At 38.3% G+C, this 18,389-nt stretch overlaps 1 protein-coding gene across 5 annotated transcripts in view; it reads left to right on the top strand.

The window, feature by feature from the left end:
* The window catches only part of NSD3 (nuclear receptor binding SET domain protein 3), a 64,510-nt gene extending 46,630 nt beyond the window's left edge, over positions 1–17,880 (top strand). For 2 of the 5 annotated variants that reach the window (XM_032774586.2, XM_032774587.2), the window contains exons 17-24: positions 1,141–1,343; positions 1,789–1,901; positions 2,783–3,052; positions 7,106–7,222; positions 7,905–8,046; positions 9,348–9,454; positions 10,236–10,440; positions 12,103–17,880. In XM_032774586.2, the coding sequence (XP_032630477.1) occupies positions 1,141–1,343; positions 1,789–1,901; positions 2,783–3,052; positions 7,106–7,222; positions 7,905–8,046; positions 9,348–9,454; positions 10,236–10,440; positions 12,103–12,344 (1,399 nt within the window). In that variant the 3' untranslated portion in view covers positions 12,345–17,880. Of the gene's footprint in view, positions 1–1,140; positions 1,344–1,788; positions 1,902–2,782; positions 3,053–4,452; positions 6,659–7,105; positions 7,223–7,904; positions 8,047–9,347; positions 9,455–10,235; positions 10,441–12,102 lie in introns of those variants that run through there. The other 3 variants (XM_032774589.2, XM_075062783.1, XM_032774591.2) reach the window with 2 other exon arrangements.
* The last annotated feature ends 509 nt before the right edge of the window (positions 17,881–18,389 follow it).

The raw sequence follows: 18,389 nt of genomic DNA, 5'->3' as shown, positions 1-18,389 counted from the left end.
ATAAAGAAATAATTCTTCACCCAATGCACAGTCAACCTGTGGAACTCATTGCCAGGGGATGTTGTGAAGGCCAAAAGTATAACTGGGTTAAAAAAAGAATTAGATAAGTTCATGAAGGATAGGTCCATTAATAGCTATTATCCAGGGTGGTCAGGGATGCAGTCCCCTGCTTTGGATCTCCCTACACCTCTGACGGCCAGAAACTGGGAGTGAATGACGGGATGGGTCACTTGATGATTGACCTGTGCTGCACATTCTTTCTGAAGTATCTGGCATCAACCATCGTCAGAAGACAGGACACTGGGCTAGATGGACCACTGGTCTGACCCAGTATGGCCATTCTTACGTTATGTTCTGGAGTTTTCATGTTGTTTCTCTGATTTTTAGTCTGTGAAAGGGAATTCCTGATGTTTAAACAGAATTTTAAAAATCCAAATTACTCTTTCATCACTAGTGCTGTTTATTGCTTTCGCTTTGCTCACTTGGGCAGTGAAATGATGCTGGCCAGTTTACTTTCTGGTTCTTATGCATTAGCAGAATGCTGCTGTTTGGGTTTCCAGTACTGCAAGAGGATTAACTCTCTTCCCCCCCCCATTCCTTTAAAAAAGTTTCCATGGGGAAAAATTAAGTCACAATGTTTTTTCTTCTCATATCAGGATTTGTAAAACTTCATTTAAAAAAAAAACAAAACTTTAAAAGTCTTTCATTAAACGGTGGATCTAAACAAGTTGAATGTCTGGCAAACATTTAAATTTTGGTTTGATTGTAACTGTTAAATAGCTATATCAATGATTTGTTTTTCAGTAAAAATATTGTAAAGTACAGCTGGACAGTTGTGTTAAAGATTCTCTCATCAGATAGCTAGTCCCAAAATTCATATACTACACAAGGCCCAAAGCCATATCCCGGATTTGGGAGCATGAGAACTGTAAAGGTGGATATCTTTTTGTGGAGCTTCCCAAGTAAAATCAAAGGCAGTTTTGCTTGTGTAAGGAGACTGGGATAGGATCCTCTGCAGTCACATTTCTTAGGAAGTAAATTTAGCTTTTGCTACTTGAACTGGAATTCCTAGACTGAGAAGCCAAGCAGTTTGCGTTTGTTTCATAGAGTTTGAGTTTTTTCTCTTTTCTGATTTTTCAGGTGGTGGCCAGCAGAGATCTGCAATCCCAGGTCTGTGCCTCTCAACATTCAGGGCCTCAAACATGATATCGGGGACTTCCCGGTATTTTTCTTTGGTTCACATGACTACTATTGGGTGCACCAGGGCAGAGTTTTCCCTTATGTTGAAGGAGATAAAAGCTTTGCTGAGGGGCAAACTAGTATTAACAAGACCTTCAAGAAAGGTAAAATTAAACAAAGTTTATAGTGGTTTATAACAAAACTTCCATGTTTGTTTCTACATCATCACTTAACTTGCATGAGAATTGTGGCTAGTTTTTTGTGTCTGTGTTAAGCTGCAAACTTTGTATAGCGCCATTGGATAGAGGTTAAAATATTATTAGCATCTAACTTCCTGCCTCTCTGTGCTGTTTGTAGGCAGCCCCAATTCTTCCCCACTTAACTTGGAAAGAAGTTATGAGGTGGAACCTGGGCTCTGATGCAGATGGCCACCCTATAGTGTTTAAATATGTACTGAAAACTACCTGGTTTAAAACTCATTCATGCCATAGTGTAATATTTCATTGTTTGCTTGTTCTTTGTAGATTTCTAATTCCTAGCTTTTCAAAAATGTCTCTCAGCAGCAGCAGCCAATACTAATTCCTCCTCATTTTGGACTCCCTTGCACAGCACTTGAAGAAGCTGCAAAACGCTTCCAGGAACTGAAAGCACAAAGAGAAAGCAAAGAAGCACTAGAGATTGAAAGGAATTCAAGAAAACCCCCACCTTACAAACATATTAAAGTGAGTCCTCTCCTTAGTGTGAATGAGCTATAGATTTAAACAGGGAAGCAAATTGTTGCTTAGAAGAAAATTCAGATAATCAGTCTACCATTCTTCAAAGATCTCTTCTGGCCTGCTTTGTTTAATACCAGAGGTCCTTTCATTGTTAAAAGGAAGGTGTAAATATCAGTAAAAGGGACTTTGAGTTTAAGGCCAGTTTTACTTAAGACAAAGGACTTTGATAATTGCAAGTGGGTCCCACCCATCTCAGATGAATCTTGGGGCTTACTTACCAGTAAGAAATTATATTAGCATTGAAAAATAACAAACTGTTAGTATGAGAACTTAATCTCCAAATCTGGATACTAAAAAGATGATCTAGATTTTTTTTGCCAGCAATTTTGGGGCACAGTACCGCAGGTTGTGCACTTATCTATTTGATTGTACTTTATAATATGCTCAATTCCCAAGAATTTAAACTATTTTTGTATGCCTCAAAAGAGCTGTCATACTAATGCATGTACTATACAGTCTGAAACAGTCCTGTCCCACGTTCTGTGCTACATACCTCATTGCTGGTTTTTCTGAACACCTGAGATGCTTGATTGTTAGTGGTAGAGCAGTGCCAGATGCAGCCTCTGAAATTCCTAGATTGCAGAGAAGTATTTTAGCCTTGCTGCCTTTTCTTAGTTGACACACTTGCTTTTAGAGAGGAACAAAAAAAATACAGCTGTTTCTGATGTTAGTAGCGGTATGTGTAATAGCTGTTGTGTTTGCCTACCTTTTGAAATATCTTGACTGTCATGGGCCTTGGTTTTAGTGGTTCTGATCTAAATTCTGTGCGTATGGCCATAAATCCAAATTTATCCCTTGTCTTTTTTGTTTTTGTTTTTGTTCCACAGTCCAACAAGGTAATAGGGAAAGTTCAGATTCAAGTTGCTGATTTGTCAGAAATTCCTCGCTGTAATTGCAAGCCATCTGATGAGAACCCCTGTGGCCTAGAGTCAGAGTGTCTGAATAGGATGCTACAGTATGAGTGTCATCCCCAAGTGTGCCCAGCAGGAGAGCGCTGTCAGAACCAGTGCTTCACCAAAAGACTCTATCCAGATGCTGAAATCATAAAAACAGATCGACGTGGCTGGGGTCTCAGGACAAAAAGGAACATTAAAAAGGTAGAATTTAGGACAAATACTGAGCCATTAAAGAGATTATTTGAGGAGAGTGCTGCTACTCTTTTATTGTTTGTACCTTGAACAAAAAATATATCAAAAAGTTAATATTTTGAAGTGAATTCATCCTGCACACACAATTGTTTCTTTAAATTTACGAGGCATGAAACTTCCTCAAATGGAAGAAATGATAATAAATCCAACTTCATGGAATATGAGACATCTGGCAGAGGTGTTCTTTTGCTGTTACAATGCTTTCTTGTAGAGTAAGAGTTAGATTCAACTGATTATAAATTTCACTGGTGATGGGCAGGAGATAAGGACTATCAGTACTTCTTCTAGAAGATAGTGATGTACCTAAGTTCTCATATTGACTTCCGAGCATGGAGGGAGAGGGAAAAAATAGTTTTTTAGATGGTTTCAGATGCTTTTTTGACCAAGCCTGGCTTTTGAAGATGCTAAAGTCTTAGAGAGATGGGAATAAAAAATAAACCACACCTCCATTATTTTCTCTTTCCCTCAACCCCAGAGTTAACACAGCAAATGAAATTAATCACACTTCATGATATGAAATAACTCAAAGGATGGGAGATGGGGCAACCTAAGATGGTCAGCCTCTTTCCGAGGGGTTACGTCAAGGTAGCTTTCTGTACTTTCTTTTGCCTTTTCTTTTAAGCTCTTACGTGGTAAGATGATCACTCTGCAAATCTCAATAGCAGATTGTCTGGATTGGGCGTGGGAGGGGATGCAACATTGCTCTTACAAACGTCTGGTCACCAGGGAGCTGACATAGCCTCCTTGACACTCAACTCTACAGACTGGATTTATTTCAGAAGAACTCGGAGGGGATTAATAAAAGGCTTGTGGTGATCAGGCTACATTGGACAACACGCTTAAGTTCTTATTTAAAGTTCAAGAAGGCAGAGAAGAATAATGAAGATACAGAGATTTCTATTGATGGACATGGTGCAGTTGTTATAACTGAAAGCACCAAGAACTGATTAGTTTAAGGAAATATTGAGGATTAACATAAATGTTAGAATGATTGAAGTCCTTAGAGGAATGGTAGCAGTTGGGGTAGCAGTGATGGGTGGGGTGAGGGATGAAAGAACCTTTCTTGACCATGTGATAAAGATACTGGAAATGGATCATTTTGGTTTTCCTTTACACTGTATCGCTGCACACTGTATTCCTGGGGACACCAGTCTGGGATTATCCACTGGGATTCAGGTGGGATGTGCAACAGTTGATATGGAAAAACAAAATCTTACACTGGATTGCAGTCTTGCTGTACTTCGAGGCAAGCATGAGGATGATGGGCCTGGATTTCACGGCTGCTTTAACTTGGCAGGCAGAGGATTGGATTTGATGGACAGATGTATGTTTTGCTCTTACTCATGCAGGCTTCGTTGTTTCTGAACAAGGAGGAGGCTGAGCACACCTGAAGAATGGAAGATCCAGCTATGGCTGCAGATGGAATGGACAATTAAGACTTCAGGACAAGTTGTTTTTATCATTTGACCTGCATCCTCAGAGTTCACTTCAGAGCACTATTTTGCTTTCAATTGGCTTCATATTTTCTTCACTTTGAATTTGCACACGTCTTGCTAAAGAAGGTATACTGGAACTTCTCATAGCGAAGGCACATTCCACAATTCTGGTGGACTTAAACTTGATGTAAGATCTTCACTGCGATTCTCTGTTAAATGAAGCTGACTGCTGTCCGGACGGGATTATGATGTGACGTTTTGGATTGTAGCTGGACGTGATTTGTTCGCTGTTGGATGATGATGTGTTTTGCTCCATAGTGTAATCTCAACAGTTAGACAAAAGCAAAGAGATTCTGAATTGTTTTTCATCCTTAAGTTTATATGCTGCTTAAATATTACACGTGGATAGTAAAGGATTATCTACTAGTCTGAAGTGACCCGGCAGTACCCAGGCAAATGGGCTTGGGCAAAGGCATAGTAGCAACTTTTAACTGTGAATTCTTTGCTTTTGTCAGTTCTAGGGGTCTCTACCTTGTATTTGTTTAGTAACTTAGTACATAGAAATTTAGGATAGAGAAATGTTGTGCAGGGCCTATATGGATGTGTCAAGTATTCACTTACCTGTGGCAATATCAGAGATGTTTGAACAAACCAGTTTCAAATCTGTGTTTTTAACCATTGCTTCAGCTGAAACTATAAACCTTTGATTGGACTTGGGACATTTCTACTCCTGGGTACTTAAATAATTTACAAGTAACTAGAGGAAACTAGAGTAAATTGACAGAGAATACATTTTAACTCTTTTCAGTTTCTTTCTGCACCAAGTACATGGTAAATGTTCATAGCATTTTTATGGTGGATTTTCTGTGAATTTTCTTCACATACTAAGCATGAAACAATGTATTTGTGTCCTGTAGGAGCTCTACTAAAAATTCTGTCAGTGGCTCCATTAGAAAAACCCTTCTGGGCACTTGATTAAACCATTTGTTCCAAAACACGCAGTCTAAACAAAAAGGAATTTGGTGGGGAAAAGAGAGAGGCACTTTTGAAAATTTCATCCCAGAGATGACAGATTTGTCCAAGTAACTTAGGGGCCTGTGTTCGTTGGAGTCTAAATCCCATTTCCAGGAATGACTTGAGCGCTTTTGAAAATGTTATCCTGATGATCTCCTCCTGCAGTACAGCCTTTTCTCCTTCAAAGCTCCAGAATGTAACGGACATGATTCAGGTCTCTCTGGAGCCATTCCCACAACCAGCTACGACAGCCATTAGCGCTCATGGACTTTTGTCAGACAGTTGACGCCACATAGTCTATAACGTGTTGGTACTATTTTATTTAAAAAAACAAAACGATAAAACCTTGAAACTGCTCAGACACTTGTTTGACACTTAAATTTGAGCATCTCAAAGAGCTACTTTTGGAAATGTTTAAGCACTAGAACTGTTGAGACTGTTTCAATAAAATGACCCTCAGTGTGCTAAGTGTTAACTCCCTTGTATCAAGGTATCATCATTTCCTGGCCATTTCAAAGTCCATCATGTGAAAGCTGGGAATACGCAGTCAGCCTGAAGGCTCACTTTTAACTTGTTTTTAGTGGTTTAATTATTTAAGCCAGTTTTGTAATATCTGTTCTACATTAAAACTTTATCACAAACTTTTCTTGTTTGTTATTGACTGTTAAAAGTCCTGTTAAAATGAATTGTTGAAATGCTGTTCAGTGAAAATGTTTAGCAGTACAGTAAGTTCTATTGTCATATCAGGTTGATATTCTGTGGGCATCTATATGTTAGCCTGGAATTTGAAAAAAAAGAAAAGAGAGCATGTGACTTAAAATATTGCCAGTGAACCTCTAAATAATGTAGAATCTTGTAGCTGTGCTAGGGTGACCAGACAGCAAGTGTGAAAAATCGGGACGGGGCGGGGGAGCGGGTAATAGGCACCTATATAAGACAAAGCCCCAAATATCAGGACTGTCAGTATAAAATCGGGACATCTGGTCACCCTAAGCTGTGCTGCTATGACTAGGACCAGTGCATGGAGAAGCAGTCTTAATTCTGGCTTTGCTATTGCCCTATACTTAATGTATAATAAATGTAGTGCCCAAGTAGTGTCTTCTCATGGATGTTTGAATATATTCTTATAAATACGTTCTCATTTTCTATAGACTTACCATACAGTTCTTTTTTTAAAAAGGACAGAAGTACAAGCAGAGCCTTGAACAGGCTATATGCAATTGACCACAAAAGATACAACTCATTAATCAGATGTGTCCTTCAGAACCGCATAACTATTTTTAATTGCTGCTTTATTAAAAATCCTAGTTGTGATGCTTCCATTTTGAAGCACAGTTCTATAACTTAATCTAAACTTGTGTGCATATGTATTTTTCTATACTGGTCACTCTTGTGTAGTACTTCTATTTTAACCAGTTCTCAGTATTTTGATTATCCTGAGGAGCCACCCTACCTAGACAAGGGCTTCCCATCCCATTTTTCTATGCTTCTTCTCTCTTTAACTATGCTGATAGCAAGCAATAAGCGTGGGTTTCTTTGGTTGACTTTGCAGGGTGAATTTGTAAACGAATATGTTGGTGAATTAATTGATGAAGAAGAATGCCGATTGCGGATCAAACGTGCCCATGAGAACAGCATAACCAATTTTTATATGTTAACTGTTACAAAGGTAAAGCACCATATCTCTACAATATAAAATATACTGCTGTTTAAGGGACTAGGCCTTAAGGTCTGGGATCGTAGGATCAGGGGCCATGTTTAAAGCACAAGAATTACATTTTCTTTCACTTCTAGCTAAAATGTAATGTATTTAGTGCAGGTGAAAGGTCCAAGAGAGTGACGTCCTCTTTTCATACAGTGTGTACTTTGTGGACCGTTGTGCTTCAGCCTTGACTTAGTGGAGCTTCTGTGGGGAGTGGGAAAATGAATTCCCATGGTCTTCAGTCCATAGTGTGTCTGCTGATACTGCCAACAAGCCTGTCAGTCGGAGTGGAATGTGGACACCTGTCTGATAGAATTGCATTGCAATTCCAACATATTTCTGATCAGTCACCAAACAGTTGTATTTGGAGGGTAACTCACTTAGGTCTCTATTGACCAAGATTGGGGTTGAACCAGAGATGAAAGGATCCAGAGCTTCTTAGCAGTACCATAAGCTATTCATTTCTCCGTGCATTAAGCGCTGAGGAGCTTTAGGTAAAAGTTACTCCCAGGAAAAGCCAATATCCATTATAACTCATTTATCAAGTACCTGTCTAAATATATTATCTACATTCGTCGTTACTTGACTTGTCAAAGGAAGACTTTTGTTTGTCTGATCCTAAATTTGTGTTTTTGTCTCTTTATTGAAGGACCGGATAATTGATGCTGGTCCAAAGGGGAATTATTCTCGTTTTATGAACCACAGTTGTAATCCGAACTGTGAAACACAGAAATGGACAGTGAATGGGGATGTTAGAGTTGGACTCTTTGCTCTCTGTGATATTCCTGCAGGTAAAAAGAAGCCTCCATCCTGCATGTGCCCTCCTCTCCTAAAATGGAAATCAGTTGCCAGCTCACCCACTTTTTCCCTTCTGAAGTTACTTGGTCACATTAGCATTTACAATTACTAAGGCCATGTCTAGACTACGCGCCGTATCGGCGCGTTAAAATCAATTGCTCGGGGATCGATATATCCCGTCTAATCTAGACGGGATATATCGATCCCTGAGCGCGCTTATATCGATTCCGGAACTCCACCAACCCCAACGGAGTTCCGGAATCGACATGGCGAGCCGCGGACATCGATCCCGCGCGGTGAGGACAGGTGAGTAAATCGATTTTAGATATTCGACTTCAGCTACGTTATTCACGTAGCTGAAATTGCTTATCTAAAATTGATTTTACCCCGTAGTGTAGACCAGCCCTAACTTACCCATTGGGACAAAGAAAATGCACAATCAAGAAGTTCTAGATCTTTATATGTAGAGTCTCATTAGGAGCAACTTATGATGAAATGCAGAATATTAAAGATGAAACTTGCTCTATCACAAACACAAAAAATATCAAGGGCTTCACCTAATAGTTGAAAACACAGGAAAATTCAATGTTAACTCTTTTTGCTATGTCTGAATAGACTGTTTCAGCTAGCATAGATCCCCAGTTTCAGATCCATTCCCTAACATCATTTTGTAACCAATCTACCACTTTAAGCTGAGATTAAAATGATAGATTAGCCAATGTTTCTGTGTGATCTGTAGAAAAACAATGTGCAGTGCTCCTGTCTGGCCCAAAGCTATGCTGGCACTGTATAAACAAAGCAGAGGAAGGATGCTTTGTTTCTTTTCAGAAAAACTAAAAAGAACAGTAATCAATGTTTATCCAAATGGGAAAATGGACACAATCAATATAGGAAAAAGACTACCTGGGGCTTCTATGTGAGTGTATTCCACCTAGAAAAGAGTGTTTTAAAAAGAAATTATTTCAGTGCTAGGTTTGTAGCCAGGCTCATAAGACTTATAGTTCCACAACCACAAAGTTTGGTTGTTGAATCTTCATTTGGTTTTTAGAACAGAACAAAACTGAGTTGTCATCCTCAGAACATGGATTCTGGATCTTTTGTTCTGCCTTGCTGTTTACAGCTTCTCTCGCTGTTGCTTCATGAGTATGTTTTATCTCAATATTTTTGATATAGTTATAAATATTGTGATCTTGTAACTATGCCCTTTTAAAAACAGTGGTGTTAATATTAAGAGAGAAAATGCTAAAGCTGAATTGCCGTATTGTGTGTGAATAGTTCTTCTTTAAATTTTCAGGAATGGAGTTAACATTTAATTATAATTTGGACTGTCTGGGCAATGGTAGGACTGAATGCCATTGTGGAGCAGAAAACTGCAGTGGCTTCCTAGGAGTACGGCCGAAGGTTAGTTGCACAGAAATAAAAATTGAGCTCAACGCACTTGTATTGAAAGCTCTTTTTGTGGAAGGAGAGTGAATAGAGGTCTGTTTCCTTTAATGTAATACCTTAGTACTTTGAAGATTCCCCCAAAGGCTTTACAAGTTTGTACTACTGTAAATGTACCCATCTCCAAGATGGAAGAGCCAGTATGCTACCCAGACGTGGCATGGAACCGTCCCATTGTGTTTAGGGTGCCTGACTTAAAAAAAAAAAAAAAAAATTGGAAAAAAAAATCTTCTTGTCACATGTTTTACTTCTGTATTTGCCCTTCCTATATGGAAAGCATCGTGAAATTCCCCTGCTTTTTTGAGGATCTGGAAACTTGTCTTGCGGATGTGCTTCATTCTGGTCCCAGCCCAGAGTGCTGACCTTAGTCAGCTTCTTATGAAGTAGCATCTCTGTAGGGGCAGAGAAGTGACTGAAGTCTCTGCTCACATAGCTATTATGCATAAGCTCTCTGAGGAATACAAATCCTACTGCAGTAGGGACCAATCCTCATTGGGCCTTTGGCCATTACCATCATATTACAGCTCACTAATAGTAATCTGGCAACATTCTAACTTGTTTCAAATGTGTGTGGCAGGGGAGATGAAGGTGGGAGTCACTGGGTAGACTAGACTTTGTTGAGCATGATTTGCAGAAATAATAAGCCACAATTGACTTTTGGGGGGCCATATGGCTTTTTTAAGTGACTATTATTGACTAAAATTGTTACTGCTGTGACTTTTTTCCTTTTAATGGCCAGACGGCGTTTGCAACAGCGAATGAAGAGAAGGCAAAGAATGCCAAGCTAAAGCAGAAGAAACGGAAAATAAAAACAGAGCAGAAGCAGATGCATGAGGACAACTGTTTCCAGTGTGGAGATGGAGGAGAACTAGTCATGTGTGACAAAAAGGACTGCCCCAAAGCGTACCACCTCCTATGCCTTAACTTGACTCAGCCACCATTTGGTAAGTGCTTTCACATGGCCACCAAACTCTTTGCTTGCTTCATGGATATCATGCTGCATAGAAAGTTGTAGCTTAATCCAAACTGTGATGTCCCCCTACCGTAAATGTGACAGGTTTGCTTTTGAAATGCTCTTCTGTATTGAGAAATCTCCTTGGGTAGCAATATTTCTAAAGATCTGTGTGGAGACGAACAGTTACAAAGCTATGATTTAATTGCAGAGCCTTTCTCCTGTTTGGATCACATTTGCTTATTTTATTTTGATTGAAATAATTAGACAATCTTGATCTCATATGGCTCCCATGTTCATATCACATGGTAATGCTTATGATAACAGCTATGCACAGCACATGGTAGTACTTAAATTTTAATGGGCTCTCTAAATCGCTTATCTTTTAATCATGTGGGTTTTCTTTGGGTCTCTGTTTTTTATTTTGTCTTTTTTCCTTATTTAATTAAAAAGGCAGCACTTTGCAGCCTAGGCTCAAATTATCCAGTGATAACCAACAATAGCAAATTTTATTTAAAAACAAAACCACTTTATCCTGGTTTTTAAACTATTTCTAGAGGCCTTGATCAAATTAACTAGAGGCTCACATTAGTCCATGACTGAATTAAGTGGAAGATTTTGTGCTGTGAATGGAGTTCAATCTGAGATGTGCCTTTTCAGGACAGCAATATATGGAAGTACAGAAAGCTTCCCTCCAAATTTTCTTTACTAGCGACATAAATTATTACATTTGATCAGCAGGAAAATGCTGGTGAACGACTTCAAGAAGTAAAATTTGTTTTTTACCTGTCCCGGTGGAGGCAGACACAGCGATGCTAGAGGTCTGTAGTCCTGTCTTAGTGCTGTTCGTACTCTCTGGACTAAGAGTCTGGTCATGTTGTGGACGCAGTGCATTATGTCCCGAAGAAGGAGAGTGCTTCCTGTTTTCTCTACAGCAACACAGTTTGAAGGAATATAGCATGATTTCAATGTGAGGGAAAGGAGAAGCTGTTAACTTTCCTTTTTGATATGCTCAGTCTAATTTTACAACCTGACAGTTGGGCATGTGGTTATGCTAATGCATGCCTGCATGTTTTTGTGGTGGTCTCTGTTTGCTTGTACTTAAATATGGTATTGCCGTATCCCACTCTTGTCTGAGGCACATTCTCATTTATGACTCCGAACTCAGCCATTCTATGTTTTTTACAATATAGTGCAGTGTTATTCTGTTATAAAGATTGATTTAGGATACCCATTTCAGTCAGTGTATCCAAATTATTACCATGTTCAGATCCAGAAAACAGTGAATTTCACAAGTCAGACATGCATAGAAGCCAATGCTCTATCTTGCAAGTACACAGTGTGTTCTGATGCCAAGTCAGGTGGATCTGGTTACATTTGGCTCTACAGTGCAGTAATGTTTTGCTTACAGTCAACCCGAGGCTCACAAATATAAATTTGTCAAAAATAACTGCTTCCAATCCAATACTTGTGAAAGACAGATGCAGGAACTTTAATAAAAACTGGCTTTTGGGAAGTACCTTTTATGCATAAAGTTGAATAACTCTGGTATTACATGGAATGACAAAGACCAATTCCCATATCTATCGCAGATAAAGACTAACTTCAACTTCCTGTCTCTTTCCTTTCTCTCCCTTCCTTCTTCCATCTTCAGGAAAGTGGGAATGTCCGTGGCACCATTGTGACATCTGTAGCAATCCTGCAATTTCTTTCTGTGAGTTTTGCCCTCGTTCATTCTGTAAAGATCATGAGAAGGGAGCCCTAGTGGTATCAGCATTGGATGGCCGTCTCTGCTGCTCCGAACATAACCCCAAATCTCCTGTGGCACCAGAGTATTGGAGCAAGATCAAATGCAAATTGCAACCCCAGAACCCCGGAGAAGAAGCAAAGGAATAAATGTGTTCAAACAAACAACAAATGGCAAATAGGTGATGAACTTGAAGAGACTGCTATGGCACATTCAGTCTTCATCATCGGCGCTGCCTTGTTGGAACTGGGAAAGGGACCATCTAATCTTGGCAGGCGGAAGCAGTCAGTCGTGTCCGTTTTGGGGTTTTTTTCTGTTCTTGTCCTTTTCTTACCTTACCCTTGAATGTGCTTCAGCAGCTCTTACTGTTGGAAAACAGAAATATCTTGGCTTTCTTAAGGAAAAAAGATCAAAAAAAGCAAACCTTTTGACATTGAAAAGAATAGTGTGTTAAAATGTGTTCTTTGAGTGTAGAAGGAAAAACATAGCATATTTATTTATTTAATTTTAAAGGATGTTGCGGATTCTGGTCCTGATCAGTAAGCGTGTCTAAAAAAATAATTGAGTAGCAAAACCAGTCCGGTATAACGTGTATGTCTAGTTATTAAAAAAAGGGAGAGGACCAACCCTCCGCAACCTACAAACAGCTTTCACATAACACCATGAGGATTGATGTGGGTTTCAGAGCAGTGGACAGTGAATGCCTTCATTCCAGTTGGTCATCTTTAAAGGTCTTTTGAGAAGATGGATTTCATCTCATCATGCTTAATTTATTATGAATAATGTTGTAAAGATTTTCACATAAGAAATTGGGAGTATTATCCAGTTATTTTTTCTTGAAGTGCTTTTTATTTCAATAGATATTTTAACAAAAAGAGGGAGAGGAAGCAATCTCAGTCCCTCATTGTTAAAATGAGTGGCGTCAGCTAACAAAGCAGGCCTAGAAAGAGCTTAATTGTGCGGTGGTCACTTTTCTGCCTCGCTTCGTTTGGAGGGCAGTTTTGGGTGGAGAGGATTCATGGTCAGCTTAGTCATCTGAACATTGCACTACAATAATCGTAGCGAAAGCCCTGATCCTGCTTTTGTTGGAGTCATTGCAAGCTTTGTCGTTGACTTCACTGGGTGCAGGATTAAGCCCTTTTTGATGTATTTATCAGATATTTAGTCTGTGCTTGTTTCATGGTGATTTTCCTAGAGCCTGATCCTTTCTTACCTTCCTCCCAAACTCCCATTGGTTTCAAAGGGAGTTCTTGAGAGTTAAAGGAATAGGGGATCAGCCTCGTGTGTATGATGTGTTTTTAAAAGAGCTTTGGGGAACAAGGGTGTTTAGATTTGCAGGGGTGGGGATAAATCTCCCAATTAAATTTATCTTCGTTGGTTTTTATCGAATAGTGAAAAATCAGTTTTTAAAAGCACTTCCTGAATTAACAGGGTATATATTGGGCCAACACTAAGGCACTCAATCTTACAAAGTACTGTGTATATCACAGTATAGTTAACATAGTCAACAGTAATCCTTTAATTTGTAGGCAATGGCTGATGTTCTGATATTGCTAGCTACTTTTACACTAACTTTCTGCCACTGGGTGTTCCGGAGCACCCCCACCTGGAAGGAATTAATAACAAGGTATGGCTGGCAGATGGCAGAGGGATAATTCTTTATTCATTCTGAAGAACATTCAGCATTGTCTCTGGGAAAATATCTGCATAGACCTGCAGGTACATGGTAGCATCTCAGTTTCAGAAAGTGACTAATAAAGAGGTGGAAAATAATACCATGGGGATTTGGAATATAACTTGCCTTTGTACCAGGTTTCCTTTTGCATTCTCAAATTATTTCTAATTGGTGTGTGTGTGTCAGATTTGTTCTTTTTTTTTCTTGGTGCAATTGCAAAATTAACTAAATACACTACAGCCTTTGAAGCGCCTGAATTGCCATTTCACTGACCTGGCAGCTATTCCTCTTGGAACAATTTACAGATCCGTTTCCAGTAAACTCAGTTTGTTTGGGATTTTTTGTTTTATTACATAGTATAGATCTCTCATGTGATCTTCGGGTCAGTTTATAGTTTAGAGTGCTGATGGAAAATGCAGATCACTTGTCCTGTTATGGCCAATACTGAAGTGAATGTCTAAAACACTAATCTTGCTTGTAAGCAGTCCTATATTTTGGTATTTTTTTTACAAAAAAAAAAAAATTAAAATAGGATTTTATTTTTTTAGCTTTTTTGTTTGTGATTTAAAAAAAAAAAAAGCTCTTAATGGAGAAGGTTTTCACCCTTTTCTAAAATTCCAAACACAGCTCTTTCCTTCGTAGTGTCCATAAGACCTGATCTGTTTACATTGCATAATAAAATGTTAGGTTTTCTGTTGTTCAGACGATTTGGGGATATGGTAAGCCAGAAAGTGCTGAACTTTTAAAATATTGTATGATGTGTTCCCATGTGCTTTCTTCTATAGTATGTCAACACTGTCTTGTCATTGACTGAGGAGGAATGGCTATGTCAAAATGCCTTAAGCATTTGAGATGTCAATGAACTGACAGTGGTTTAAAAATATTAATTGCCATGTGAAATTATCAAAATATATTCTGTGACATATCAGCATGTTGGGCGTAACCAAGTATATGATGGTACTCTGAAAGTTTTTAGCAAATTATATAATGCTGTGAGGGTCATGGAGTCAGTTGTCACTCCTCTGCCATGTCACTTTATATGTTCTGTTTCAAAGTTCTTGCTGATTGTCCTCTCTTGTCTAATCCTTTACAGGAGAAAACTGAAACTAAAAGCAGCCAACAGCTGGGCTGAGACATGGGTAGTGTGAGGACAAGGACAGCTTTTAAATGTGTATAATTATGAATATAAAACTTGAATTGGTTTTCTAACTGCGACAGAGGGAGAATTTCCAAAGCATCAGGAAGCTTTTAGTGAAAGAAGAGACCATCGTGATGAAATAAATTGGTGACAACTGGGGATTCTCTTTATTTAGGTGATGGTTTTGTATGCAGAACACAGAATATGCTGAAAACAAATTTTAACCATGTTTTTGTAACATTATTTAAAGTGAATGGAAGAATAACACAACTTTTGTAGTAAAGCAGAAATTTGTTATAAATTTGTTACCGTAAATATTGACATTTTGATTTCAGTATTTCTATGTATTTTGGGCTGTTGAATTCAACTTTCAGTGTGTCTGAATTGAGCTGTAGGAAGAATGCTAGAGGCGTTTGTTTGTTTGTTTTGTTTTGTTTGTTTGTAAGTTTTAGTCCAGAGTCCTACAATTTGCTGCAAAGAAGAGAATGCTGAGGTTGGTTTGTTACTTCCTGGCTGGAAAATGAAGAGCTCTAATTAATAATCTGGCAGCCCTTTAAGTGAAGGAAGTGCCAGTCACATTGTTTTTTCCCCCTCATTTGGATTTTTTTGTCTGTTAAGTTTTAAAATAGGGTCAAACTTTCAGCAGACACCTGACTCTAGATATTATTATTATGCTGGCTACACAGTAATGCAGTACCTGAGCTGCCCTGCACAGATGTTTCTGGTTTACTTTACTGGACTCCTTTTATTATAGAGTGTGCATCTTACTTCAAATCAGAGGTTCTGTGCACCATGCCCTAATGGGGTAAGGATTAATTACTGCAGTTTTCCAATAGTTTGTAAAATTGGCTTGTCGTCATGTCAGTAGGACATAAGAGTGGAAGGCGTTTGCAGCTCAGGACAGCTAATTGTAAGGGCAACTTTTTCTGGATGAATTTATCTTCACTACATTTACCACCAGAGGCTTAGAGAGTCTAACATGGAGTGAGAGGGTTAGAATATTTTGTTTGGCGTTTCCACTAAAAGCTTGTTATATCTTAGTTTCCAGGTGGAATCAGACAGACACACTTACTAGACATAATAGAAGGTGAATGTCTAGACGTAAAATGTATATACTGAACTTTACAAAAAAAATTATCTGGGTTGGGTTAGGGAGGTGGGGTAGGGGAATAAGAATGTCTGCCGCTGGTACGAAGTAGTCACTTTAACATTGAAACCTCTGCCTCATTGAATTCAGGGTTTAATGTACTTGAAGCTCTGCAGCTCATTATTTTTACAGCTATTTTATTTATACATAGATAACATTTTTTATATGCGACATCAAAAGTCTCTTTACCTCTCCCTTTAACTTGAGTTAAAAATTACTTTCCACTCCCAGTGTACAGTGTATTCAAGGCAAAATGGAGAGATTTTTCAAAGCAGATGTCTCAGACTTATGTATGCTCTAAGTGAGAAGTATATTGCATGAGACATCAGCAACTTTTTGATGTCCTTTACTTTATAATATTGTATCAACTCCCTCACCCTACACCACTTATTTTTGTATAGCAAAAGACATTTGCACTTATGATACACTCCTGAAATTCTGGATGTATTCAAGATGTCATTCAGAAAAAGAAAAAAATGCTTGTTTCTTATTATATTCTGCTCCTGAGTGGCAAACTCAGGTACTTTTATCCTAGTGAGGGTGGGAGGATTATAAAACTGAAACTGTCTGTGCTTCGTCTAGGACAATAGAAAAACAAAAAGGGAACACAGATATGAATTTGCCAAAGCCATGCGTTCACTGTTTGTCATGTGGTACTGACTGCATTTGTGCACAGGAGTGAAAGAGCTACCATTTTTAATGGTCTCTTCTAGCTTGAAAAGCAAGTATGGCTATATGTTTGATCCTCTCCCAAACCTTTGTCCCATAGCCTAGCACTGGACGTTTTAAGGAATTCTTGTTCACTTTTGATTTACAAACAGACTGGATGAAATACATTTGCTTCCTATTAATTAATATGGATCCGTATCTCATTTCTAGTATCATATTTTTTCATTTATAAGCAAACTAATCGTTGCCACTGAAACCAAGATGATGAAATAACTATTACAACTGGCTAGTAATAAGATTGTCCTTTTTGTATAAGGGCATGTGCATATTTGGGGTTGCTATTAAAATTGAACCCATTTATACCTACACAAGTGATATTGCACAACAAACACAGATACCTACAGATTCTGTTTTCATTTCCATGTAATCTTTATCTGTAACAATGACCTTTGTAGAGGCGTTATTTCTGTAGACTTTATCTGTAACAAACTTTGTAGATTCTGTGAAATGTTATTTTAACTAAATCACTTGAGTCTTTAATAGCAAAGCATCAACATTCACTAAAGTCGATATCTTAGGAGTTTCTAGAACTTGGCTAGAAGCTCTTGACACTAACAAAGTAGTGTTAATTTTCCCGGGGGATGTTCCACTGGGGCATTACTGTATTATGACTTGATGTTGCTGCATAGACTTTGAGATATACAATATTGGGGAGGGGGGTTGTTGTTTGGCCTATGTTCTCTTGCATAGTGTGAAACCTGTAAAGCTTGGTTAACCTGTATATAGATAGCTTATTGTCATCTAGTTATAGTGTATTTAGAATTGCCTGTAATATTTTAGCTTCTTACTGAATGTTGTGATGGTAGGATCATATAATTTTTGTACATTATATTTACTGAGATGTTGCCTTTTTTATTTTACAGATAATTTGGAATTCAGATGTGTGTTTTGGTTCTGTGAGGATTAATTTGGAAAGGTTTTTAATGACATTCCACTGATTTAAAATTTTGCTTGAGGTTGACTTCAATAAATTGTTCTGAATGTTCCAATTAAGAATGTGAACTTTTTCATATTGTAACTTTCAATCTATGGACAGAGAACATAGATACTTCTGAACTGTCTAGCTGCAACAAAAACACAGAGCAAACCAGGTGACCAATAAACCGATATAATGTAAAATATTTATTGACACCCATGTATGAATTCAACTGAGAATAAAAAAGTTACAAATGTGGTCTATTTGAAAATCTCTGTAGAGAGAGCCACTATATATTTATAACAGAGCCTCTTTAACATGGATGATCACAGAGCGAAGGCCTGGAATCTATGGAAAGCATTCTGTAGCTCTGTTTTACAAAGCACACCAGAAGGAACTTTGTATAACCAGAAGGAACAGCTTTTACATTTATAGTTCAAAGTCTCTAGCGTCAACAGGGTCAGTTGTTTTGAAAAATAAGTCAAGGCCTGATTCTTTCATACTTGTTCTCTGGTGCTGTCATCCTAGTTGAACTGGAGCATTAATCTAGCATCTATTTCATAGATCTTAAATTTAGAAAAGCACAAAC

Source organism: Chelonoidis abingdonii, chromosome 2 (genome assembly GCF_003597395.2).
Source record: "Chelonoidis abingdonii isolate Lonesome George chromosome 2, CheloAbing_2.0, whole genome shotgun sequence".
Taxonomy (NCBI): Eukaryota; Metazoa; Chordata; order Testudines; family Testudinidae; genus Chelonoidis; species Chelonoidis abingdonii.
This window is presented reverse-complemented; position numbering and strand designations above follow the sequence as displayed.